At 40.6% G+C, this 25810-nt stretch overlaps 1 protein-coding gene across 5 annotated transcripts in view; it reads left to right on the top strand.

The window, feature by feature from the left end:
* Window positions 1–5807: 5807 nt before the first annotated feature.
* Rnmt (RNA guanine-7 methyltransferase) overlaps window positions 5808–25810 on the top strand; it is a 208898-nt gene continuing 188895 nt past the window's right edge. For 4 of the 5 annotated variants that reach the window (XR_015451267.1, XM_087211138.1, XM_087211139.1 and 1 more), the window contains exons 1-10: window positions 5808–5941; window positions 7944–8385; window positions 10030–10162; window positions 11711–11836; window positions 14386–14498; window positions 15814–15995; window positions 16535–16699; window positions 19648–19765; window positions 23562–23663; window positions 24650–24683. Coding sequence is in view for 4 of the 5 variants with exons in the window: in XM_087211138.1 (XP_087067264.1) it covers window positions 7987–8385; window positions 10030–10162; window positions 11711–11836; window positions 14386–14498; window positions 15814–15995; window positions 16535–16699; window positions 19648–19765; window positions 23562–23663; window positions 24650–24683 (1372 nt within the window). In the remaining variant the exon portion in view is untranslated. Of the gene's footprint in view, window positions 6164–7943; window positions 8386–10029; window positions 10163–11710; window positions 11837–14385; window positions 14499–15813; window positions 15996–16534; window positions 16700–19647; window positions 19766–23561; window positions 23664–24649; window positions 24684–25810 lie in introns of all 5 variants that reach the window. The other variant, XM_087211140.1, reaches the window with a different exon arrangement.

The following is a 25810-nucleotide window of genomic DNA, read 5'->3' as shown; positions in this document are numbered from 1 at the left end:
TTTGGTACCAGGGATCGAACTCGGGTCCTTGCACTCCTAATGTCATTATTATAATGGGCCAGTGTTATGTCTTGCTAAAGGAAAAGGTGACCAACGTCTGCATTAGTTTTCTGAGGCCGCCCTAACAGAGAACCGCACACTGAGTGCCTTAAACAACTGAAATTTATTGTCTCTAGTTCTGGAAGTTGGAAGTCCAAGACCAAGCTTTCAGCAGGGTAGGTGCCCTCTGAGGGTGGCAAGGAAGAATCTATTCAGGCCTTTCCCCTTGCTTCTGATCTGCTGGCAATGTCTGGCATTCATAGCTTATAAAAGCATTTGCTGGCTGCATTAGTACCTCGCCTACTCTAGAGTGACCTCACCTTAGCTAGTTACATCTGCAACCACCCTGTTCCCACAGGAGATCGCAGTCAGAGCCAGTGAGGGCTCGGACTTCAACATGTGGATCTTTAGGGACACAACTCATCCAGTGAAATGGTCCTTGGGGTCTAAACGACGAGACAGTTCTGGAGAGCTGACTCACCCCATGGGGAAAAGCACAGGCCTCTCAGATTAAAGCAAAGTGCTTTTGGTGGCCTTTAATAACAGGTATTAAGACAACGTATTTGGCAGATTAACAGCTACACACCAGCTACCAGGGAATATGCTAATTTACTCCAACAATGACACTGGTCACAAGTCTTACCACCTAGTGAAGCTTGCGATCCACTGCTATTTTCCAGGTTCAACATATTTTCTGCACAGGCCAAACCAAACAGCCCAGCTGAATGGCAAGATGGTGAGAATGACCACATCTTCATCTTTCAGTGTACTCAACTTTGCAATCCCTCCAGGAATTACTTTTGGTTGACTATTTAGGAACAGATCGTCCTACTTGGCCTTTCCTAGCGCAGCAGACTCCACTCTATAGGCCAGGAAACCAGTGTGACAAGTCAGATGGTTGGTAAGTGCACCTTTACTAACTATGCACTGCAGAGAAATACCTACATAATGGGTATGGGGAATCACGGGCACATTTGAAGTGGACCTGGGCTGAAACGCCAATGAGTATTTGAATCTCTACAAGCTCTTAATGCAAATGGTAGGCCATGGTGACATTTTGAGTCCCTGGAATTAGTGTCAATTCAGGGCCAGAGTTTAGTAATCCCTAAAAAGTCTGATTATGTCCACAGATCCTTTGCGGAAGGCTGGGAGAAAAAACAAAAGTGGGAATTTCTGGCAGTGCAGGGGTGGGAGGGGTCATTTCCTCATTCAAGGAGTTCTAGGTATGACCAGAACCCCTTTTGAAAAATGACTGAAAGACCATGACAGAAGTTAGACTTCTGTTCACTGGACTTAGAACTCTTCTGCTTACACAGATGAAATCAGAATCCACGAGATGCCCATCTTTCTCTCCTATGCACCCCAAGATTGACTAGGTGACATCACAGGTTTCTGTGAGACTACATGGTTACTGCTTTGACTCCTACTCTTTGGTGATCACGTGCTGCCAGCTGGCCCTGTCATCCAAGATCAACTGCCCCACTGCAGGTACAGAGCCACATTTCAGGGGCAGCAGTTCCCACTATAATTTCTGACCCACAGAGAGGAGAAACCACAGAGATCCTCAGGCTGCTGGGGCTCTCCTCACAAACATACTTCTCGGGCACATTCTACACGATAAATCCACTCCAATTGCCCAACCTCCCTAAGCCCTGCACCTCTTCCTCTACAGTACACCAGGCAGGTCTGGCAGCCGAACTTCATGTAGCACAGGTCACCTCATCACCTTACGGTCCAAGCTTTAGCCAACAATTAACCAATTACCATCCCTTCTACCCCCCCACCCCCATTATAACACTGGGGTATAAGTTCTGGGTCAATATCAGTAAATTTAACCTGACCCAACTTCGTGTTTCTTCCATCATTATCCCATGCTCTCATATCCACGTCCACATATATTCTCAAGATTTCTCTGTATAAACTGAAAAAATCATGCAGTGTTTTAGGAACGTAGCATACCTCCTCAAAGGGTCATACTTTGTAGCTCATTCTTCAGGATCGGCTGGACCCACTCTGTTTATAGGTCTAGAAACGAGGAGGGGTGTTAAGGGTAGGTCCCAGGAGAACCAGCAGTGTCCTGCAAGGCAACTACCTCAAGGGAGGCTGTTCCAGGTTCCTCATGCAAAGCAGGGTTAACCTTGTTCCACAGAGGGCGAAGGACTGCTTCTACTCGTAAGAAAGACCGAGCAGAATTTAGGGCTTAATATTGCCAGCTTCATCAGAATGTTCCTATGTGCCCCTATTCCAAATCTGGGGCCGCATCCTTCCCAATCAATGTTATTCTAACAGTACGCACCCTATGAAGATGGAAATGCAACTTGCATTATATATAATTCAGCCGCTTACAGGATGAGACTCTGGGTTTTTAGCAACTTCAGTTCTGAAGCTACAGGAGAGAAGTGTTTTTTTAAGGCTAGACATAGAAATTTTCAGGCCATTTATGTGGATCTTGAAGTCCTGAACGCATGCTTTTCTTTTCTATTTTATCAGGCACAGTTAAGAATAATAGGCCAATGTCATTGTGCTCACTAGTTTTGACAAAAATGTTCTAAGTTATCAAATACATGATCACTCAGGCCCTTGCCTTCTTCGAGTATTTCAGTTGGCGTATCCAGTGGTGATATTTTGCATATCTCTATTCCCATATCATGCCATGAATTATCAATGTCCTCTTTATTACTGGAAATGTCATTGGAGCCTTTAAATGTAAATGGATTAGAGAACCAATTTCAAATACCACAGGACCAATCAGAAAACTTATCCTTTATATTTTGCACTCTTGGTGCAAAAGTGGTATTAGTCAGACTGGTCCAGCAATACAAAACTATCACACACAGAAATTTTTTTTTCTTTTTTTTGGTACCAGGGATTGAACTCGGGTCCTTGCGCTTGTGGGACAGGCAGTGGGCCCAGCAATACAAAACTAGATATACAGACAGAGAGATGTAGGTATGTAGAGATATGGGTATAAATACAAATATCTACAACTAAATCTAGGCAGATATACAGATTGTTATCAAGGGTAAACTCTTTAAAGTTAACTAAGTGTTGCAGGGTGTGGTGGCACACACCTGTAATCCCAGCATTTGGGAGGCTGAGGCAGGAGTACATAAATTCAAGGCCAGCCTGAACTACATAGCCAGATCCTGTCTCAAAAAGGCAAAAAATAAAAAGGTCAACTGAGTGTAGATGTCACTCACATCTTCAAAATACCATCACACCGCCTCGATTAATATTTGATTAAATAGCCTGGCCAACTTGATATATAAAATTAATTATGACACATTGTAAACTTACAAATTTCTCAACCAAATATTACTTTCAACTGTAGGAAAAGCGTTTTAAAGATTTTTTTTCAGGGCTAGGGATCAAACCCAGGGGCTTGCATATGCTACCACTCTACTACTGAGCTATATTATTCCCAGCTCAGAAAATATTTAACAAGAATATTTCATCTACTCTAAAGAGACAACTTTGGTATGGGAAATACCTGAAATGAACAAGACGAAAAGTCCTTCCTCCAAGCCTATTTGAGGAACAAACGTGACACAAACATCTTTCCTGCCTCCACAGAACTTCATCATTCTTAGTAAGTTTCAACATTGTGTCTACATTTTAAAAACAATTTTTATGTTTCAAAAATATGACCTCCAATTCTACAGTGGAAACTACACTTTAAAATTGCACCTCCGAGAAAAATGCTGTTTCTTATCAGTGGCTTGAAATAAATTCCATCTGTCATTTTAAAAAATCCATGACTTTTAAAACCTTTCTTGGAGACTCATTCATGCAATAAGTGCCTACCACATGCCAGAGAGTGCTCAAGACACCTAAGTTAAATCGCTAAACAAAATGATCATCCTGTCTTGGTAGAGCTCATGTTCTGGCATGATAACATTCTTATCCAGCTATTTTTCCCTCTGAACTGTGTGCATTAAAAAGTAACAAGCTAGGCATGGTGGTGCACCCTTTAATCTTAGCACATGGGAGCTTGAGGCAGGAGGACTGAGGATCTAGGCTAGCCTGGGATACATAGGGCACATAACAAGTTCAAGGGCAGCCTGGGCTACATTGCAAGACTCTCTCTCAAAACAACCCCCCCCCCAACCACACCAAAGACAAAACAAAAGGCAAAAGTAGAGTATCAAAATGTATCTTTGAAAATCTATGTGCCAGGCAACTTCTAGTTCTGAGAACAGTCTTCTAATAGGCACTGTTTCATTATTAGCAGATTCTGGTCTCTGCAGCTTGAGTCCAAATCCCTGCCCTGTCACTTATCACTTGCATGACCTTAGCCAAGTTACTTACTCTTCATCTGTAAAACAAAATAAAACAAAACAAAACACCCCTACTGGGCTACATAAAAACTAAATAAGCACAAATGTGCAAAGCACTTAGCTTGGCACATTGAAGGTACTACAGTGTTAGTTACTGTTATTATTTTAATTCAATTTCTAGAAAGTCAGACTTTTACATGATTTCTATTCAAATTCTACAAAAGGTACAAAATATGACTTCTATATATCCCATGCACAACATTAATTCATCATGAACTTTGTATAAATATATAGTTAAGTTTTTATTTAATCTGAGAAAAAGTTTTAAGGTAAAAATTAGATCCATTTTCTCTAAAATTAAACAGCAATTATTTCACGAAACTTAAGCAACAGAACAAGTAAATGTAGACTATGTTAACTGCTTAGTTTTAGTACCTGAACATGTAATAAGTACCTTCAGTCTAGGACCTACATACACCTTTGCAGTTGTCCATCATGAACTGAAGTTAATTCTCAACTTAGCTAATCAAGTCATAAAAAAATACAAATACAGTCACCTGAAATTGATGGCTCGTTCTTATTTGTTAAAGGTAGTCTCTTTATTGGTCCAAAGTCATTATAAAGGGTCAACAACCTCAGAAGGGCTCACAGTTTAGAAGTGATCAGACTGTGAGGTGCACGCAAATGTCACCTTCCTCAAAGCCAAGTCTATAAACATAATTGTGCCTACAAACAAAAAAGCAAGCTGGTAAAACACAATTTTCAAAGATTCCCTTAAAGGACCAATTTTGGTAAAGAATTAATTCCAAAATGGACTGTAAATTTGTTATGGTTTTACACTGATGGTGGGAAGGTGTTGAGGCACAACAATGATCACACACACACACACACACACACACACACACACACACGCATCGTAAGCCCTCTGAATCCACAGAACGGTTTGCCTGAATGGAGGGTGACAGCCCAGAACCACGGAGCGGTTTCGGTACAGCAGGTGCCTCCGACTCCCCACTGGAAATCGGAGGTGAAGGACAAAGACAGTGTAGCCTCCTCCCTCCAGCCACTGCGTGCCAAAGTCCAGCTACAGACAACGCGCCTGAAGTGTTTGGCGCTAACAGGTGCGGGCTGCCCTTTCCCTAGAACCTGGCAGGGAGCACGGCTTCCCCACACAGCGCAGTCCACTCCACCGGCTCCCTAGGAGGGAGGCGCAGGGGTGACAGAGGTCCAGGGCGAGACCCGCCCCGCCCAGTGACCTCCGCACTGGCAGCATGCGCCCGTGCTGAAGGTGCCCTCCGGGTCCTCCCTCCCCGACGCAGGTCGCGTCTACCTCTCCGAAGTCGGGCTGCCGCGCACCACCAAGGGCAGCCTCGTCGCAAGGCGAGCCACCTCCCACCCGCGGCCCAGCCACGCTCTCTCACCGCAGCAACTCGCCAGCCGCGCCCACCAGCAACGTGCTCCCGCAGTCTTGCTGCTCTAGCGCGAGGCACCACGGGATTCGTAGTTCCGGCGCGCGGGATGTGGCGTCACCTGTGTCGCGCGCGGGAGCGCGTCCAGGAAGTGACGCAACAAGACGCGCGTGTCGCGGGCCGGCGTTTCCGCAAACAGTCGTGGCGGCCTCCTTGGTGAGTGGAGCGGTCGCGCGTAGGAGCTTCGGCTTGTGTGCCCACCGAGCGGGATGGGCGCTGCTGTGAGGTGGCCGGGCCAGGTGTGGGTACGCGGAAGGTTTGAGCGGCGCCTCGAAGCCTGAGCCGAGCCCCAGGGATCGCTCGCGCGCGGGTCTTGGGCTTGAGGGCAGCCAGGCGAGGGAACCTGGGACGCAGAGACCGGCTGGTCGATGGCCTCGGGTCGGTCCGGATTGCAGCCTACTCTACTACCCTTGACTCCCTCCTCGAGGATTCTCGGGAGACAGCTCTTCCGTTTGGAATATTTTGATCATTCCTTTTTTTTTTTTTTTTGCGGTGCTGGAGGTCCAGTCCTGGGCCTTGCTCATGGCGGGCAAGCGCTTTCCCAGGGAGCTGTTCTACGTTCAGTTTTAAACATTCTTGTCGGTTGTTGCAGTCGTCTGGACTACTGTGTCATTTATTCTGACCGGTTATGTTTTTGTAATATTACATACGTAGGAATAGTAGTAGCCTGTATAAATAAAATTCACTTAAATCCCAAAAATGATTACAGCTAAAGATAATGTTACATATGTTACATTGCTTTATTGGAATGTAAAATAATTTTTTTTATGAAATAAATGACAAGAGGAGAAATAGGCATTTGATAATTCGGTGGCCAGTTTTCCCAATAATTTATTATTACCTTTTTTTTCTGATTTATTTCTTCCCATTTGGCACCTCTTATTATTTTGTTACCTCCAGCGATGGTTAGTGAAGGCTAGTATCTTCAAATGTCTTCGGTTTTTGGTGGATTTGTTTTTAACTCTTAGGGTACTTGACTTTTTCTTTGTGTAAAAAAAGCTTTTAAAAAAAACTTAATGGCGTTCAGTTCTGAATTTAATCTGAGTTTACTGAAGTTTACAGATTTTTTTTTTTTTGGCTTTTTCTTCTCCATTTGACTTGAATAATACAGCCTAACATTTTAATAGTATATAGGCTGTAAGCCTCTTGAAGACGTAGTTCACATTGAGCGCCTCTGTAATATGAGATTGGATACTTTATTGAATAATTTACTATGTCGACCCTAGTAATAAGTCCTGTGCAATAAGTAGTTCAGTTATTTCTCCCTTTCATTTTACGTATAGGCCTAAGAACGTATTAGAAAGAGGATTAGTGGTCATTGAAAGGCTGAGTCTTGAAACTTGTCTGAACCTATTTCCACTGTCCTTTCTACCTAATTGGAATACCCATTATGAAGGAAAAATTTCAGAAGTCCTTGCTGTAGATTTTTTTTCTTTTCTTGATTCACTTTAGTCCCTTATCAAAAGAAATACCTGTTTCCTTTATTATTTTAGTACAAAGAATTTAAAAATGTATTTGGTCTAACAGTTTTGTATCTGTACAAAAAGTACACATAAATTGGGGAAAAGAGTAATGTTTTTATTCTTTTTTTTTTTTTTTGTACCGGGGATCGAACTCGGGACCTTGTGCTTTCGAGGCAGGCGCCGTAACCACTGAGCTAAATCTCCGGCCCAGTGTTTTTATTCTTGAGTAAGCACCACTGCTTACTAGTGGAATGTGTGCACTTGTGTACTCCAAAGAAGTTTGGATTTTAGGATTAGGGATTTGGGATGCTCAACCTGCATTTGTATATTTCATAAAATACCTGCATTTGTATATTTCCACTTCATTTAATAGTTTTAATGACCTCTGTGAATAAGATTATAGAAGTGTTGGGAAGTTATAATTGGCACTACTAAATATTCAGGAATTCACACATTATACATGTATAATGACACTTTTTTTGGTACTAGGGATTGAACTCAGGACCTTGCGTTTGCAAGGCAGCGGAACCACTGAGCTGAATCCCCGTCACTATATAATAACACTCTTTACAGTGAAGTCTTTAAAAACTCCTAGTTGATCACTGAAAATACAAAATACATAGTTTCTAGTTAAATTTGCTTTAAAGCCTTTGGATTAGTGTTTATAAATAATATAAAAATTTTTGCCGTTCCAGTGTTGGTTTATGAAGTTTTAACCATCAATTAAAGTAATCAGAAATGGAAAATTCTACAAAAGCAGAAGACTATCAAAAGATGTCTTTTAAAGAGGGAAATTCATCAGTAGATTGTGAAACAAAGTCTTTACTCAGTATTGATGAAACCTCAACAGCTTCTGGGGCTGGACTTTCTGAAAAGACTCCTGTCTGTGAGCAAGTGGATGTATCAAGAAAGAGGAAAAAGTTTGAGGACGATCTTGTAGAGGAAAGTTATGGGGAAGATACTCCATCCAAGAAAAGAAATCTTGGTGTTGAAATTGTCCTAGAGGAAAAAGCTTCAGGTGATGCTGACAGCTTTTCAAAGAAAAGAAAAATGGAAGCTGATAGTGTTCCTTCTACAGGAGATAGCACTCAGAAAAAGAGAAAACTAGAACTCGACGATGTTCCTGAAAAGCAGAAAGTATGTGGAATGTATTTATTTGTAATAGACTATATCAGCTGGAAACGTGGAACAGTGTGGAATTATACTGGTTTTTATATAATCTTAATCAGGTAGAATGTTCTGTTTTTAATACAAACGGCCTTAAGACACAGGCTTTTTAACTCAAAATTCTTATTAAGGTGAACTTGTGCTAATGAGATAATTATTGTTTTATTTCATAATTCGTTTACAAGAAATTTGAAAGTCGCTTTTTATAACTTGTTTTTTCTTAATGTTTAAAAAAAGACGGGAGTGTGAGGACTAGATGTTTTACCCTTTTCCTTTGAGTGTTCATCTCTTTTTTTCTGAAGTAGTTATGATGATCACTTGAGCTGATAAATTTCAAAATCATACCCAGTTTTGTGTTCCTTTATTAATTGAATTAAACTCTGATTGTTTCCAGCTTAGCAGTGTAGTTTACATACTGTGTTAGATAAGTGGATGCCAAAGCCTGATATTTAGCAGGGGAATTAAGAAGCAAGGATAGCAAATTATTTACTAGTGGAAATGATTCTGAGGCAGAATCTAGAGTTGGTATGAAAGAGTACTTTAAAGAATGAGAAAATTTTGCCATCAGCTCTGAAGAGGAAAGTAGAAGGTATGCCAGGCTTTTGTCATTGTCCTCATAGCAAAGGAGAGCTTGTATTTTATTTTATTTTATTTATTTTATTTTTTTTTGGTACTGGGGATCGAACTCGGGTCCTTGCGCTTGTGCAGCAGGCGGCGAAACCACTGAGCTAAATCCCTGGCCTTAGAGCTTGTATTTTAAATGCAGTTTTTAAAACTTGTGGCAGGTTTTTTTCAGGTAAAGTCTTACTCTTAAACCTGAACTGTGAAGCAGATAAAAGATAAGACCTGGTTGAAAAGGGAAGTGAGGGGGTTCTGGGGCCCTTTACCTACCATGGAGTTTTTATAGAATATCTAGAGTTGTACAGAATGAAGATGAGAAATTGTTGGATTAAATTAATAGCGTAGAATAGAAATCACTGACATGAAGCACAACTTAGTAAATTTTAATCCCTTTATATATATATAAAATCTTTTTTTTTTTTTTTTTTTTGACAGTACTGGGCATTTAACCCACTGACTGCTGAACCACATCCTCAGCTCTGTTTGTTCATTCATTCATTTTTATTAGACGATCTCTTTAAGTTGGCCTCAAATTTTTGATCCTCCTGCTTTGGCCTCCCAAGTAGCTGGGATTACAAGTGTGCATCACCCTGGCTGGTTTGTTTTATTTAATCCTCACAGCAGTTTTGTAATAATAACTTAAACGTGGTAACACATTCCTGTTTTCTTCCCTTGTAGGAAGTCCCTCTACTGATTGTCATTTATTAAATTGAATAAATCAAAACTCTGGGAGAGTAGTAGTTTTATTAAGTATGACAGTGACAGTAAAATTATACAGATGAAAGATTAAGATATAAATGTTAAATCTGGATTGCTTTTCATGGGGCATATTACAAAAAAGATCTTTGGTTTGGTAATAATTTCTGGGATCTCTGGGTTAAGCTCGGTTTACTTCAGTAGTGTATTATGTTTTTGTGGGCCACATTCTCTGGGGCTTTTTTTTCTTTTACCATGTTCTGACCCTTTATTTTGTTCTCTCTGTTTTATTTTCAGAAGCTAGAAGGACACAGCTCTGCAGTTGCTGCCCACTACAATGAGCTTCAGGAAGTTGGTTTAGAGAAGCGTAGTCAAAGTCGTATTTTTTACCTAAGAAACTTCAATAATTGGATTAAAAGTGTCCTTATTGGTATGATAAATTTTTACCTTTTAGTTTGGAATTTTAAAATTTATTTAATTAATTTGTTTTTTGTGTGGTGCTGGGCTTGTACCCAGGGCCCTCCCCATGGTAGACAAGCACCTTGCCACTGATCTGTATCCTTAGCCCCTAGTTTTCATTTATTCATTGATTTTTTTCCTCAATATTAACCATATATCAAGCTGTTGTATCTGTTATTTCTTACTCATTTGATGATCAAACCTTGATTTTATAAAATTGGATTGGATGTTAATGGGTGTTTAATTGATATTAGTGAAGTGTTCAAAGGCAGTGTGTTTCTTTAGAGTTAGAATTAAGGCTATCTAGTGCTCTTAAGTAATTATTTCACTATGCTTATATCAGCACAATGGCGTTTTTGTTGGATTGAACATAGGAATTTGATTTCGTTAAGAAAATGGTCAGTGTTGTGATTTTATCTCTGGGCTTCTATTGATTTAAAATTGATAGCCCACTGAGCTTGTTCTTCTCATGTGGTTTTCTTGGGAGAGGATAGCATTTACTTTGAGGATTGATGAAGACATTCAACTTTTTGGAGTAAACATCTATGGAAACTCATCTTTGAAGTAAAAAGGAAGTGAGTGGAAAAATATGACAATATAATTATTGCTTTGTAAATCTAGTGCATTAAGTAGATGTGCTTAATTATACATACTAGAAAGAATAAAGTGCCAATTTTGAGTACTGTCTACTAGTTTTGATGACCCTTTAGTGATTTTCAAAGAAAAATAATGTATTCTGGGAAGTATTAGGAATAAGAACTAAATTCAGACGTATTTTGTGTTTTAATGTTAAAACATGTTAAAATGTGATTTATCAGACTCTGTCAGTTGTTCTCTAGGGTAAGTGAGTGGCTGCCTTTTTTTCAAGGTTAATATGAGTATTATGGAGTTTTCAGTTTCTATTCTTAAGGTTGTCTGTGCATTCTGCTTTCCTTACTATTCTCAGTTGAAGCAGATAACTTATCATTGGAGTTTTCATAGTCAACATTTATTCCTGTGTTTTTTTAATTGAGCATTTCTTTTGTTTGTTTGTTTTTTATTTTTTGGTACTGGGGATCGAACTCGGGACCTTGCACTTTCGAGGCAGGCGGCAGAACCGCTGAGCTAAATCTCCGGCCCTTAATTGAGCATTTTTGAGTCCATTTTACATGTTATTTTTGTAATGAGGAAAATTCTCTCTCATCATGTGATATTGTCTCCTCAGCTGTTCAGTGACTCAGTGAGTACTTTGCCGCCTGTACCTCGTTCTGGTGGTAGAAGTGTTACAGTCATGCATGAGACAGTCGTGCGTGTACTACTAGTGGTTCAAACCAGCCAGTGGGAACATGTTAATGATACATGATGAATTCAACTTAGTTATACAGTATTTTGAAATAGCAAGTCTCACATGAACTTTGTAAGTAAAGGTAATAATTTATATTATGTGTCAGAGGTTAGAAGGTTGTTAAAGGTAGCCGTTTGTGCTTTACTAAAAATGCACAATATAGGTAATTTATTATGACTAATTTTTCTCTTTTAGGGGAATTTTTAGAAAAGGTACGACAGAAAAAAACCCGTGATATCACTGTTTTGGACCTGGGATGTGGTAAAGGTGGAGATTTGCTGAAGTGGAGAAAAGGAAGAATTAGCAAGCTGGTTTGTACTGGTAAGATAAATATTGGTATCGGAGAGAATAGTTGTGATCAGTTAGGTGAATAGGAAATAAGGGTTTCCTTACCATCATGATGCTAGAATATCTTGTGGCAAATTTTCTAGGGCCTGTGCATGAGTTGTGTGTTTTTAAAAACTAGTTACAGGACTTTCCTGGTGGCTTTCTAATACAGTTAATGAGGCTGGGATCAGTTACCCTTCCCGAGAAAGGCAGGAAGCTATCGAAAATAATAGGAGTCATATCTAAAGGACAAACTTGTGAAGTTTTCTACTGGCCAAGATAGGAATTCAGACATCAAAAAGAATAGTGATTGAACATTAAATAAAGGAAAAGACCTCATTGTTCACTCTTGGAGGTTGCTGAAAGACTTACTATTCTGAAACTCATAAATGTGGAAAGAGAATAAAACACTTTCTTACTTAATATAAATAGTATTTCAGGGTAGCCAAATGGTTGAAACAGGAAATTCCTCTTTATTGAAAAATCATATTGAATAAATGGAGGAGGAATGATAGTAGATTAGAAATTCAGGGGCCCGGGATTTAGCTCAGTGGTTTTGCCACCTGCTATGCAAGCACAAGGACCCGAGTTCGATCCCCGGTACCAAAAAAAAAAAAGAAATTCAGTATTTTTTCACCTGCAATAATAGATCCAGGCAACAATCTTAAAACGATCAGGAAGCCATAAGTGAAAGCTTGATGGGAACTTGAAAAGTGAATGCGTCAAGCATCTGCACACAGCGGCCAGTCTGCACACTGAAGTGGGACCTGTCGATGTTCTGTGCTTGTGATAAGATGAGTTAGAGGAGGAACAGCAGCCACCTCCAAGGTATTGTCCTGGTGTCAGTCGCTGTTGGACTTTAGGGGCTCTTGCTATGTAGTCCGGCCTGGCCCTGAACTCAGGGCATCCTACCTGCCTCAGCCTTGTAAGTGCTGGGATTGCAGGTATGCGCCACTATGCTTGGCATCAATCAGCAGTTCTTAAATCTTCTGGTGTGATGAGTCCTAAATATGCTTAAAAGTTATTGAAGACTGGAACATTTTTGAGTATGTGGTTGTATCTGTTTGGGCTTACCATATGAGAAGTTAAGGCTGAGAATTTTAGAGGTACATTTTAATTTGTTAAAATAAAATTTAATGAGAATAACTGGCACTTTTTTTCCCTGCAATGTTGGTAGTCCTTTTAGAGTCTGGAATAATAGACTGTTTCTTGTTAATTATTTCTCATTAAACCTATCATAACATTATTTTGGTTGATAAGTAATTGTAAAATGAAAGGTATTTTAATAGCCTCTTCAGATAATTGTGGATGTTCATCTTTGATTCTACATCAAAAGTCAACAAATGGTGGTTGCTTAAAGGTTAGTTGTAATACGCAGTCTGAAGCCTTATTGATAAACATTTTGTACTGCATTACACTAAGATCCATTGGTCTGTCTTGTACTTCCTGCATGGTTTTGTAATATTTGGAAAATACTGTTCATACTGAAGTGATGCAGATCTATATGTTGACACCAAGAAATCACATTTGTTTAGTATCACCACTGATGAGAAAAGGCTTTAAATATTGGGGCAATGTTCATCCCATGGTGGGTACGTACAGGTTACTCAGAATTGGGAATTTCCCTTGAAAGTCGTACTTTAGCAACAAATACTATCTATTGTGTTCCTTGAAACCTCAGTGTTCATTTTCAACAAAATATGTACCAGAATATTATTCATAACTGAAAACTGATAGTTTGTCATTCTTTCAAGTCAAAATGACTTTCTGTGAAGAGTGGCCAGTCCAGCTACAGCTCAGAACAGCCACACTAATGTTGTTCCCTAAGGTAAATGTCACACCTTGTCATGTAGCAGGAGGATTTTTTGCTTCTTCCCATTTTATCACATGGGCTATTGAAAGACATGCTTTCAAGAGCCAAGATTTCATCAGGTTCTGCTTTGTCAAGGGTATTTCTAGGTGAAACTGACTTTCTTCCCATGAGTGCTATTGGTGCTGTGGAGGTGGCTGTGTTACACCCAGCATTGCTTTTGATCACAGCGCAAATCCCAAAACAGGATAAAGGGCAAAACACTGTTTTATGAAAATAAAAACTTGGTGTTTTCAAAGGTGAGCTTAGCATACAGTGTTGGGTTTTATCGTCATTCGATTGGGATCTAATCTTTCTGCTTTTAACTTTGAATAAGCATTTAATAATCATACTGGAACTTTTCTGGTATCAGTACCTGTAGGAAAGCTTTAGCTCCTTTTTAAATTTTATTTTTCTTGGATACCAGGGATCGAACTCAGGTCCTTGCGGTTGCGAGGCAGGTGGCAGAACCACTGAGCTAAATCCCTGGCCCTTAGTTCCTTTTAAAAACAAAATAATAGAGTGTTTGCATTGTAACAGACACTTTAAAGGAAAATAAAACCTTTTCAATGCAGAATTTTATGCTGAGTTTATTGGTCGAGATCCACATCTAAATTTTTGCCCTTCCTCCTTTTCTGTTGACAAGCACTGATGCCCTTCCAGCCATGGCTGATGTTTCTCCTTCCACTTTCAGATATCGCTGACATTTCTGTCCAGCAGTGCCAGCAGCGGTATGAGGACATGAAAAATCGTCGTGATAATGAATATCTTTTTAATGCCGAATTTATAACTGCTGACTCTTCAAAGGTACAGGGATTTTCTTTTTGTTTTGTTTTGTTTTGTTTTTGGTACTGGGGATTGAACTCGAACTGGGGACCTTGTGCTTGTGAAGCAGGTGGCAGAACCACTGAGCTAAATTCCCTGCCTCTTTGTTTTTTAAATCAACTCATTTGTTAAAATGTGCTTTGAAACATTAAAAATCTTAGTACATGCATTTTAAGTTTCAGCTAGAAATTCTATTATCAGGTTCCCCTCAGCAACCCACTGGGTACTTCCAGGAATTTGCTTTTAATAATTTGAGTTGTTGAAATCACTGTTGCTTTTTGGTTTGGACGACATTATTTTCTAGTACAGTTGTCCCTCAGGATCTGCAGGGATTGGTTCCAGGACCCCCATGGATGCCAAACTCTAGAGGTGCTCAAGTTTCTCCTATAAATGATACAGTACAGGGTTTGTAGGTAATCTATGCATATCCTCCAGGGTGCTTTGTGTATACTTACGTACTTACAGTACTGCTAGTGTTGGTGCCATGTCGACTGTATTGTTTGGGGAATAACGACAGAGAAGAAGTCTGTACTGACAGCCTCTTTGACCTTGTATTTTCAACATGCAGTTATTTGAACCCACTGGTGCAGAACCTGAGGGTACTAATGGCTGACTGTGTTTTGAAATAGAACTGAACCTAATGACATTTTGTTCAGCATAGTTTATTAATCTCCCAACATCAGAATCTTTTTGTTTTTGCCACCATCAATCTGTTTCTGAATTGTGCGTGTGTGTGTGTGTGTGTATTTGTGTGGCTGAGGATCACACCCAGGCCCTTGCAACATGCTAGGCAAACACTTACCTGCCGAGCTTGAGCGATAACCTTGTGAACTGGATGATCATTGTCTGACCTGCTAGCTTATTTAAAATTGTAAATACCTTTAATCAACTTGTAAATACACATTTTGTTTGTAGTTTTGAAAGCGAAAAAGAAGTGTAATATATTGCTAGAAAGTTGGAAAATTTTAAACATTTTTATTTCTTTAAGATGCCAGTGTCAAAAGAATTAACCTTATCATATCTGATGGCTTCATTATTAAACATTTCAGAATCCCTAGATTTTTAAATTACCATGAAAAAAGGAATCAAAAAATTTTTAAGCTGGAATAAAAATAATTTCTTTATACCCTTCATACATAGCAAGGGAAAAGAGAGCTGAAGACTGATATAAAGGATTGATGGATGGCGGGGCTTAGCTACTTTTAAGAACTCTAAATGCTAAGAATTAATTTACCAAAAAGTTTTTCATCTATGTTATAGTTGCTTAAAAATATTAATCCATTTTAATTTATTTCAGGAACTTTTAGTTGATAAATTTCGTGACCCAGAAATGTGCTTTGACATCTGCAGTTGTCAGTTTGTCTGTCATTACTCCTTTGAGTCCTATGAGCAGGCTGACGTGATGCTCAGAAATGCTTGTGAGAAACTCAGCCCCGGAGGCTACTTTATTGGAACCACTCCCAATAGCTTTGAACTGATGTAAGTACTTTTAAATGTATTGCGGTTTAAAAATCTGCAGTATTAAGTAGCAAATGTTTATCACAATTAGAGTTTATAAGACACACTATGTTGAGTCTTACAAGCGCTAAGCACTTAGTACTGTATTTGAGTAGATGCTCAAAAGATCTAAGATAAACTTTTAAAACCTTGTGTATGGCCAGGGAATTAGCTCGGTGGTTCCGCTGTCTGCCTTGTAAGTGCAAGGTCCCGAGTTTGATCCCTGGTACTAAAAAAAACCAAAAACCTTATGTATAAGTTGGAAATGGAGGTTATGCTGAGCCAGAGGTGATTGTGGTATGCAAGTTACTCATTAAATACTGAGGACCAGAGACTTAACCAACCAAACTTTTTGGTAACACCGTTAGTGATATAAAAAGTAGCTTGACTCTAATTAAAAAACTAATCAAATGTCTTTAAGTTATATCATTTAGTTTTTCAACATGCATAATCTCATCAAAGTAAGTATGATAATCACAACTTTAATCTTTTTTCTTTTGGTTGGGGGATAACCCTGATAGAAGACGTCTTGAAGCTTCAGAAACAGAATCATTTGGAAATGAAATATATACTGTGAAATTTCAGAAGAAAGGAGATTATCCTTTATTTGGCTGCAAATATGACTTCAACTTGGAAGGTGTTGTGGATGTCCCTGAATTCTTGGTCTATTTTCCATTGCTAACTGAGTAAGAATGTCATTAATCTGTTTCTGTTTTTTCTTTTTCTCTTTTGTCTTATAAGAAACGGAAAAAGGGGGAAGAATCATTATTCCTACTGATTGCATATTTTAAATGGCACCCTAAGAAGTCTAACCTTGTAAGAAAAGATTGTAGCCTCAGGTCCACCATTGGTGCCATGGGCCTCTGAGAGCCTTACTTAGTTTTCTTTCATTTTTGGAAATTATTTCATCCTGTGAATAAGAAAGGAGCCAGTTTCCTTCACCTTGCTGCAGAAAATACTAAACCTTGCAGATAGCAAAAGCTTTTCTTTAAGTGACTACTTCTAACTTTGGTAATATGAAGTGAGTCTTTGTAAATCAAAGGTCCTCCTATTTTGATAGAGGTAGGTGTCAAAAGTTTACTTTTCAGTAGTAGCTTTGATCAGCCTCTGTCTCATTAGCAATGGGTATAAAAGTGTAGTTCAGGAGTGTATTCCCCCATGCTTCTGAATTCCTAGTTTTTCTGGCAAACTAGACATAGGGAGAGTTGGGGGTCCTAGCTCTATCAGATAAGACTGGAAGGCCTTGTGATGCACCCTGGCCTTGGGGTTTCCCTGCTGAGAAGAGGAGGAGAGTCAGCTTTAGTGGAGGCCTGTCACAGCTGACCACGCTTGATTTATTACTTTTTAAAAACAAAAATCTTACTTTGAATATTGACTGAGAAGAGCAAGAGCTTTATTATTGTTTAGTTTTGATTGGTGAGTGAATTGGGACTCAGCTTGTAAAATTATGAATGTAACAATAATGTAAGAAAGCCAAGTAACATTGTGACTGAACATCAGGAAAGTAATATGCTCAAGTTTATAAATATATGTTATTTATATTTAATAAAATATAAATACATTATAATATATAACAATATAATATATAAATATACTATATATTTATATTTAATAAAATATAAATATGTTATAACAAAATATGCATTTAAATTTTATTAAAATTAATAAATTGGAAAAATGTTATTTCTCAACTTTGTAAAAGAAGAAATTAAACAGTTTTTCATGTTTCATATGTTAGCTTGTGGTTTCGGTTCACACAGTGATGATTTTAGTAAACCCGAAAGGATATTTTTTTAAATGCTAAGGAATCTTCTACTTACATTGTCTAATGATAAACTTATAAAGTTACAAGTCCTGACATTAATATCTAATTTTTAAGAAATTTATTTATTTATTTTTGTTTAGAGGAAAATTATTATAACATATTTGGAGGCCAGGGGTGTAGCTCAGTGGTTCTGGTGCCTGCCTCGCAAGCGCAAGGTCCCAAGTTCAATACCTGGTACCAAAAAGAAAAAACATATTTGGTGAGATAGAATCTGAAAATGTATAAAGGCCTTTTCGCGTTTTCATTAAAACTGAACAAAAATGTAATTAAGTTTCACTGCAGAACCTAACTTGGGTTCCTTGAGATTGTGATATTTTTACATTATCAGACTCGGTTTTCTATCTAAAGGCTGATTTGGAGCTGTCTGGAATGGACAAGTGTGGCCTTTGCTCAAGCCGTCTCTCATGGAGGGCTGCCCCCCATAGCAGCCCGCCTGCCCTGTGCTCTCTGCACACCAGCCCCGTGGCACCCAGGCCCCTCGCACCAAGCCTTCCTTCTTCCCCTGCCTTGCGGAGGTTCTCTCCTCCGCCATCCCCTGTCCCTGCTTCCTAAGGCCATCTCCTGGCTCCCTCATGTGGACAGCAGACCATAATTATACGTTTGGCAAATGCAGTGGGAAAGTGAACCTGAGGGTAATGGGAGACCTAATGCGGCGAGGTCTTAGGGACACCTGGAGAGAAGTGGTGTTTCAGTCAGGATGCACAGGGTGAGGGGGAGGTGGATAACAGGAACGGACAAGTGTGTGAAGTCCCAGAGTGGGACAGGAGTAGAAGGAAACCACTGTGACTGCATCTTAGGGAACGAGGGACCCACCTGCCTGAGTGGAGGCAGCATCCCTTGCAGATGCCACATTCAGAGCTTTTGAATTGTGTCCTAGGTACGTTGGACCCCTACGAAGGGTGTTCAGGTTGGGTGGTGATATTGACCACACTTGTATTTTTGGAAGCTTAATCTGACTGCATTCGGAAATTTATTGAGGGACTTTTAATACTGGAAGGTAGGGAGCAAGTGAAGAGGTTCCTGGAGTGGTACAGCCAGCCAGATGATGGTGGTTACGGGAACAGGATGGTGGCAGACAGAGTAGGAGGTGAGCAACTTTTGAAGGACTTGGTGTGATGTGGATTTAGAAGAGGAAGACAGATAGGTTTACTGCAGTAATGGAGAATGACAGACAAACAATCTTGTGAAGTTCAACCTTGGACATGAGAAGTTAGAGAATGTCTTTACACACATAGGGCACAGGTCTGATACGCAGTGGAGTAAGTGCATGTGACAAAAGAGAGCAGACCTCCTAGGGCAAGGATGATTAACACCATTCCAGACCCTAGTCTTCAAAACCTGAGATTTGGAAGTTAGGTAAAAAAACACGCCCCCCCCCCCAGCCCTGTATAACTGCAGAGAAGCAGCCTGAGATGTAAGGTAAAAATTAAGAGGATATGGGACATAAAAGTGAATCTTTTAAGGAAATTGGCAGCTGTTATCCATGCAGCTGTAGGGGAGGAAATAAAATAGAATGGAATCAGTCGACTTTCCCTCAACCTGGCCTACTTTCCCTCAACCTGGCCGCATCTTACAGCCCGGAGGCTGGCTTTCATTGTACTTCCCCATCTGCTGGCTAAACTGGAAGAGCTGTGTGCTGCCCCAGGGATTTGGGTCGTTGCTCTTCATTTTGCATTTCTTTATTGTCAGCCTGTGAAGGAAATGGTAGCTTTCTTAGTTAAGCCCAGATGTTGCTGTTATAGCAAAGTAAGCTATTAAGGAATTATAACCATTTGGAACCCTTTTCACTGTGTAATCTTTTTTGAACAGAATGCTGAAGAAGTACAGTATGAAACTAGTCTACAAAAAAACATTTATGGAATTCTTTGAAGAAAAGATTAAGAACAATGAAAATAAAATGCTGTTAAAACGAATGCAGGCCCTAGAGGTGAGTACTTAGAAAATGTATAAAAATTCAAAATCACAGTGAACTTGTTTGGTTGTTTTTGAGATCTTCCAAGGCTGTTTAGATATGTATAAATGTATTGAGGAGTATGATAATAACTGCTGTGCACTCTTCGGCACCTAGGAAGAGTCAGACATGGAAATTTCCATGGCTGGTGATGAGTAAGTACCTGGTGGATGAGTGATGCAGTGATCTAGCTCTGTTTTCTGAGGGGAGCTGCTTTAAAACAGGGCTTCCCTGTCACTGACAGTGGGGCTGTAAGATGCTGCTCTTTATTGTCCCTGGCCTCGCCCCACCCATGCCTGCTCATAGCTCTCCTGTGCCTCAGTTGTGACAGCTGTGGGTGAAAGGTCGCCGAAGAAGGGGGCCACACACAGACGTCCAAGCAAGCTTCATTGGGGCGGGCTGTCTGCAGCCTGCCAGGCTGATTTACAGAATGGAGTCTGGCAGCTGTATGCGCCGAGCTGGAAGCTTATGTAGGGATCTTGCAGGTGGGAGAGCACTAGTCCACTCCTGGGGGTGGGTGATTGGGGCTGGGGTATGTAACAATAGGTTTCGGTTAGGGGGAAGCTCTGTCTCACTGGAATGTCTGACTAAGAAACCAGTGGGGCAGAAAGACCTTAACTAGGCAGAAAGTCACTAACAAAGGGAGGTCATGCCTTAGCTATGCGGTAGCTCCCTGTTCCTTGTGGCCGGAGTGGGGTAAAGGGAAAGGAGAGGAGGGGGCTTGCTCTGTGGGGGCTCTGAAATACCTAACAGTGGGTACATGTCTTCTGCTGAGTCATTTCCCCCGGCTGAGAAGTGCTTACGTGCTGAGTACATCCGTACTTTAGAACCTTCCTGGCCAGGGTCCGTGCCAAGCTCGACCCACTCATAACTATTCTTTGATGATGGCCAAAAGTTTCTCCTCTGGAGAGTTTTACAGAAGAGACTTGCAGTACACAATGTAGATTGCTTTTCTTCTCTACCCAGCAGTGCTTAATTGAACAGATCTAAAATACCCAGCTCATGCATTTGTTACTGGTCAGAATCAGGTAAAGAATTACACTCCTCAAGTGAGCATCAAACTTCAGTGTTTGTTTCATTTAGAATGTCCTCTTCGGTACATTAAGCATACCATGTCTTACTGTCCTGATTACTCCGTGAAGTAGGCAGAGTGGTCATTTTTCATGACTTCTAAATGGGCACTGAGGCCTGGAGAAGACGATGTTCAGAGAAGACATTGTTCAGAGTCACAGAGCTGCTAACTCTGGATAATCTTCCTTTCATACGGTCAAGAGTTCCGTGTCAAAGTTAGAGTGGGAAGATTTTCTTTAAATCCTAAGTTGTCTTTTCAAATCTGTAATCAATAAAGTGATTATGTTTCCTACATCTTAGAATTGGGAATATTTTCATTTTCTTTGTATTAGGAGCAATAGGAGTTTTTGTTATCTTGAGGGAGAGGAGACTAGAAGCCCAGTGTGTGTGTGTGTGTGTGTGTGTGTGTGTGTGTGTGTGTGTGTGTGTGCGAAGTCCCCACAGGCTGTGTACATTGAATGCATTGCCCCTCCCTGACCCACTTTACATGTACATGACCAAGTATTTATGTTTCCTGTTAGCATATAGTCAGAGGATTCTAAAATTACTTCAATTTCAGGATGTGGGGTGTTGAGGACCTTAGGGTTTATCAAGGAGACAGACATGCAGTCGGGGAGTTCATTGTGATGTGAGAGTAGCAGCATTAGTGAATGAAATATTTGAAATGCAGTGAGCACACAAAAGGGCCTTTTGGAAAGGGAGCAGTGAGCAGGACAGGAGCAAGGCTGAGAAACAGGAGCTTGCAGGGGTGTGAGGAAGTACTGTTAATGGTGGATTTTCTTTCTTACACTGCTTCTCCCCAGCCCTGCCATTGAGGCTGTGACCCAGCACTATGCCACCTAGCTTGAAAGTCCTTTGGTCTTTTCTCTGTTTCTTGCCAATCACTTCTTAGGGCCTGTGAAGGCCATGGCAGAGGTGAGGGGCACAGCCTGTTAGGGTTAGGACTTTGTTTGGGTGACTTATGGAAGATAGTTTGGAGAGATACTGAGGTCAGAAGTAGAAAGAATGGTCAGGGTGCAGCTGCTTCGGCACAGGGAGAGAAGAACGGAAAGATGAATGCCACAGAGCAAAAGTTCTAAAGTCTTGACCTGGGGAAAGACTTGGGCCATGGCGCTGAAGTTATAAAGTGAAGGATGTGAGCTGTGGGCTGAAGTTGGGAAGCCCCAGACATAATCAAGGAGCCAAGATTATGAAACCCTCTCACCTGCTTACTGTTTTCACCAGTGCACTTACTCCAGGCACAGTTCTGGAATAATAAATCCTTTGACAGGACACACTAGGATGTGTACATTTTAGTAGGTTTTGAAAACTCGATTTATAGCTGTATGGTCATGTATTGGTTGGTCTTTCAAAATGACCAGCAGAAGAGAAGCAGAATATGCTCACTGACAGGCAGCCAAGCAGATTTTCAACAGAATGGTTTGATAACTGCAAAATAAAGTCCTGAAGCTTTGTAATATGCTGAAACTAGAACTGTGAGGTTAAATTAAAAGAAAACTTAGCAAGTATTGATTCTCTTATCCCTTAAGATGTAATAAAAGGTAAAGTTGCTAACGCTCACAATGTGAAAGTTCGAAATAGCCCAGTAGTTTTAAAATAGCAAATAAATAGCTTGATTTCTAGTGCATGCACATGCTGTGGGATACTTACAGAGAAAGGGATAGTGAACAAGTAGGCATTTGCGGGTCCTTTCCTTAAAAGTTCCCTAAGGAGACTGAGGTTTCAGAGTAGTTTGTCACAGTAAGACAAAGGTATTAGAAAGAATGTATTACCCTTTGTAGGGAAGGTAGTTGTTGTATTAAACATTTTATGTAGGGCTGGGGATTTAGCTCAGTGGTTCCGCCGCCTGCCTCGCAAGTGCAAGGACCTGAGTTCGATCCCCGGTACCAAAAAAAAAAACAACCAACAAACATTTTATGTAACTTCTAGTTTGAGTTATACGTATTAGGGAAAATACTTTTTCATACAAAGAGAAATGACTGTACTTAAAATGGGTTAACGTAATGCTGGATTTGAAACAACAGTTTTTTTAGTTATTTTCCTTCTTGAACCCACATCTTTTGTTACCTCAAATGAGGTTCTCTGTTGACTTTTTATATTATTTCTTATTGCTGTTTATATGGCTACTGAATCACTGTCACGTTAATATTTAGCTCTTGGGCCGGGGATTTAGCTCATTGGTTCCCCCACCTGCCTCACAAGTACAAGGTTCCGAGTTCGATCCCCGGTACCAAAAAAAAAATTTACATTTACATTTTTTTTTTTTTGGTACCGGGGATCTAACTCGGGTCCTTACACTTGCATAGCAGGCAGTGAAACCACTGAGCTAAATCCCCGGCCCTAAAAATTTACATCTTAATGAATATGTTTTTTAAGCTTTGTATTATAACAAGCAGCTCTTGACCAGCAATCAAAGAGAATAATAGGTGTATGCTGCCGAATGACCGCCTTTTGTTGTACTTAAATTACAGTTTATTTTCACTGTATGTTTTCCAAGATTGTGATAAAAGCTGATCATAATACCTACTTTACAAGATAATTCTTGCTCTCGCGTTTTTTTTCCCATATTTCAAAAATATATGTTGCTTGTAGTTTTGAAGTAATTCTTATATTCTTATTTCAGTGGTTTATGGTGTTAAGTTAGATTGTAAATTTCAGTGTAATACAGTATCTTGACTGGCAATTTCATTTGCTTCCCCAGCCATACCCTGCAAATGAGAACTCTAAACTTAACTCTGAGAAGGCAGGTGATTATGAGCACGCAGCAGCATTCATGAAGAATAGTCAAGTGAGGTTACCACTGGTGAGTTCTCATTTTGGAAAGTATTTTACAGGGAATGGAGAAAAAGCGTGTTATATGGACATTTAAGCGATTACTGCACTTGTTTGTAATACTGTGCTCTCTGAATTTCAAATCAGATGTACAGTAGTCTGTTTCCCTTAAGTTCAGATGGCTTTTGATGCCACGTTGCATAGAATAAATTTGTTCCCATGAACTGAGGATGGAGTGCTGTGTCTGAAGCGTCTGTGCAGGTGGGGGAAGGCAAGAGGCTTGTGCTACAAGGGTCCCCGCTCTTCAGGGCACTGCTGACTCAGTGTCCAAGGTGGAATTCAGAGCTTTGTGAACCTAAATGGGGGAAAGGTGCATCTTCCTTTTCACTAATTTCTATGTGAAAGTTTACCTTTTGAAAAAAATTACAGTGTAACCATGCCTGATGTCAGCTGTAGCTGTGACTTTGTCATTGATAGAAACTATTCTCATGGCACTTCCCTGATGTCCTAGAACAGTGCTCACATTTGTCACTTTTTCAGACCAGTTAGGTTCTAGAACTGCCACAGGATCTTGTCACATAGATGGCATGTGCAGTGCCGCATACATGTGATCATGTTGAAATGTTTAATATAATTCATTTCCTTTGTATCATATGTATTGACTTGGTGGCTTATTCAGAAAAACATGAGAATGTCATTCCCTCCTGCAATGCTATTTGATGAATCAAGAGAAGCTTTTAATTTTTTTCATTTTCCAAGTTAAAAATTTAAGGTGGATGCCTCTTTTTCACCCCCCCCCCTTTCTCTCTCTGTACACAAACCCCCTTTCAGTGAGTTGGGGTACTGGTGAGAAGGTAGCATTCAGTTAGGGTCAGATCATAATTCTGTTAAGAGTCAACTGTTTGTGTATGTTCAGAGAAGCTAAGGGGTGTTGGCCAGTTCAGTCCACAGTTGAAAGACAAGCATATGCTTATTTCCATATTGAATCTAACATTCTCTTTCTTTCTCTAATTTCAGGGAACCCTAAGTAAATCAGAATGGGAAGCTACAAGTGAGTATCATCAGTGCAGGTTCACTGACAGCTCTGTAGGGTATGGAATTTCTCTGGCATGTTTCAGGTGTTGTGTGTTTTTATACTGTATGCCTGTGCCCCTGTGAGTCTAACCCCCTTTGTTGTTCAGCTGAGTGGTCTATGGCTCAGGAGCACGTGGAACATGTTCATTGCCTGCATGTCCCGAATGCTGTCTCGGTCTGGTGTCTGCCTTGGGATTCTGTTGTACTCAGTGGCTTACACGAAACTTGCTGTGTTTTCCAAATCCTAGCTGTGCTGATGCTGTTGTGAAAGCACAGTGCTGGGTGCTGACTGAGGCCGCAGGAAGGGTGCAGACAGCAAACAGGCCCAATGCGAAGGCCTCTTAGTGCCTGAGGCCTGGCAGGTCTCCAGCAGAGCCTCACTGGGGAGGGTCCCGGTCCCCACAGGGTGCCCTGAGGCACGGATGTTAGTGTGTTCCTGTCCACCCCTACCCACCGTGTAGTTAAGCATTTGTTGCTTATGTTGATGCATGAGTGGCAGAGACAGGCTGTTAAATATGAATTATCAAGTACTGACATACATAAAATTCTGTGAATGGACTTCAGGGGATAAAAAGGCAAACAAGTTAAGTCTTTGCCTTGTACAGTGTCATGGAAGAAGTAGATGCCAGTAAAATGTACTCCCGGGCAAACTTTTTAAGTGCTATAGTTACTATAATGGGAAGAACAGGTGAGGGAGAGTGTCATGAAAAGAGTGAAGTCTGAGCCGTGACGCAGGCATTGGTAGACTGAGTGTTGTACACTTGCTGGTACTGCTGGAGCTGGGCCTCTGCTGCAACTCACACTGCCCTCGAAGCACTTCCTGAGCACACTGTGGTTGTCAGGTGTCTCTCACAGGTGAGGGAGCAGCGAGAGAACCTTGTGGCCAGCACAAGGTGATTGTTTATGTGGCCTCATGGAAATCCCTGCGAACGGATGTTGAGGACTTTTAGAGAGTTGCAGACTGTGCATCCCAATCTGTACCCAACTTTTGGTAGAGTAAGGTGACCGAGCCTCCATTAGGACAGAAGGGTGCTGAGGGCTGCTTTGCCGTGGCTTCGGATGGCTCTGTGGAGTAAGCAGGGTGGTACTGCAGGAGAGCACTGG

Source organism: Heterocephalus glaber, unplaced genomic scaffold, assembly GCF_053883595.1.
Source record: "Heterocephalus glaber isolate CG9 unplaced genomic scaffold, H.glaber_assembly_v1.0 deba00001300, whole genome shotgun sequence".
NCBI lineage: Eukaryota > Metazoa > Chordata > Mammalia > Rodentia > Bathyergidae > Heterocephalus > Heterocephalus glaber.
Note: the sequence above shows the minus strand (reverse complement) of the source record. Positions and strands in the feature narration are given on the sequence as shown.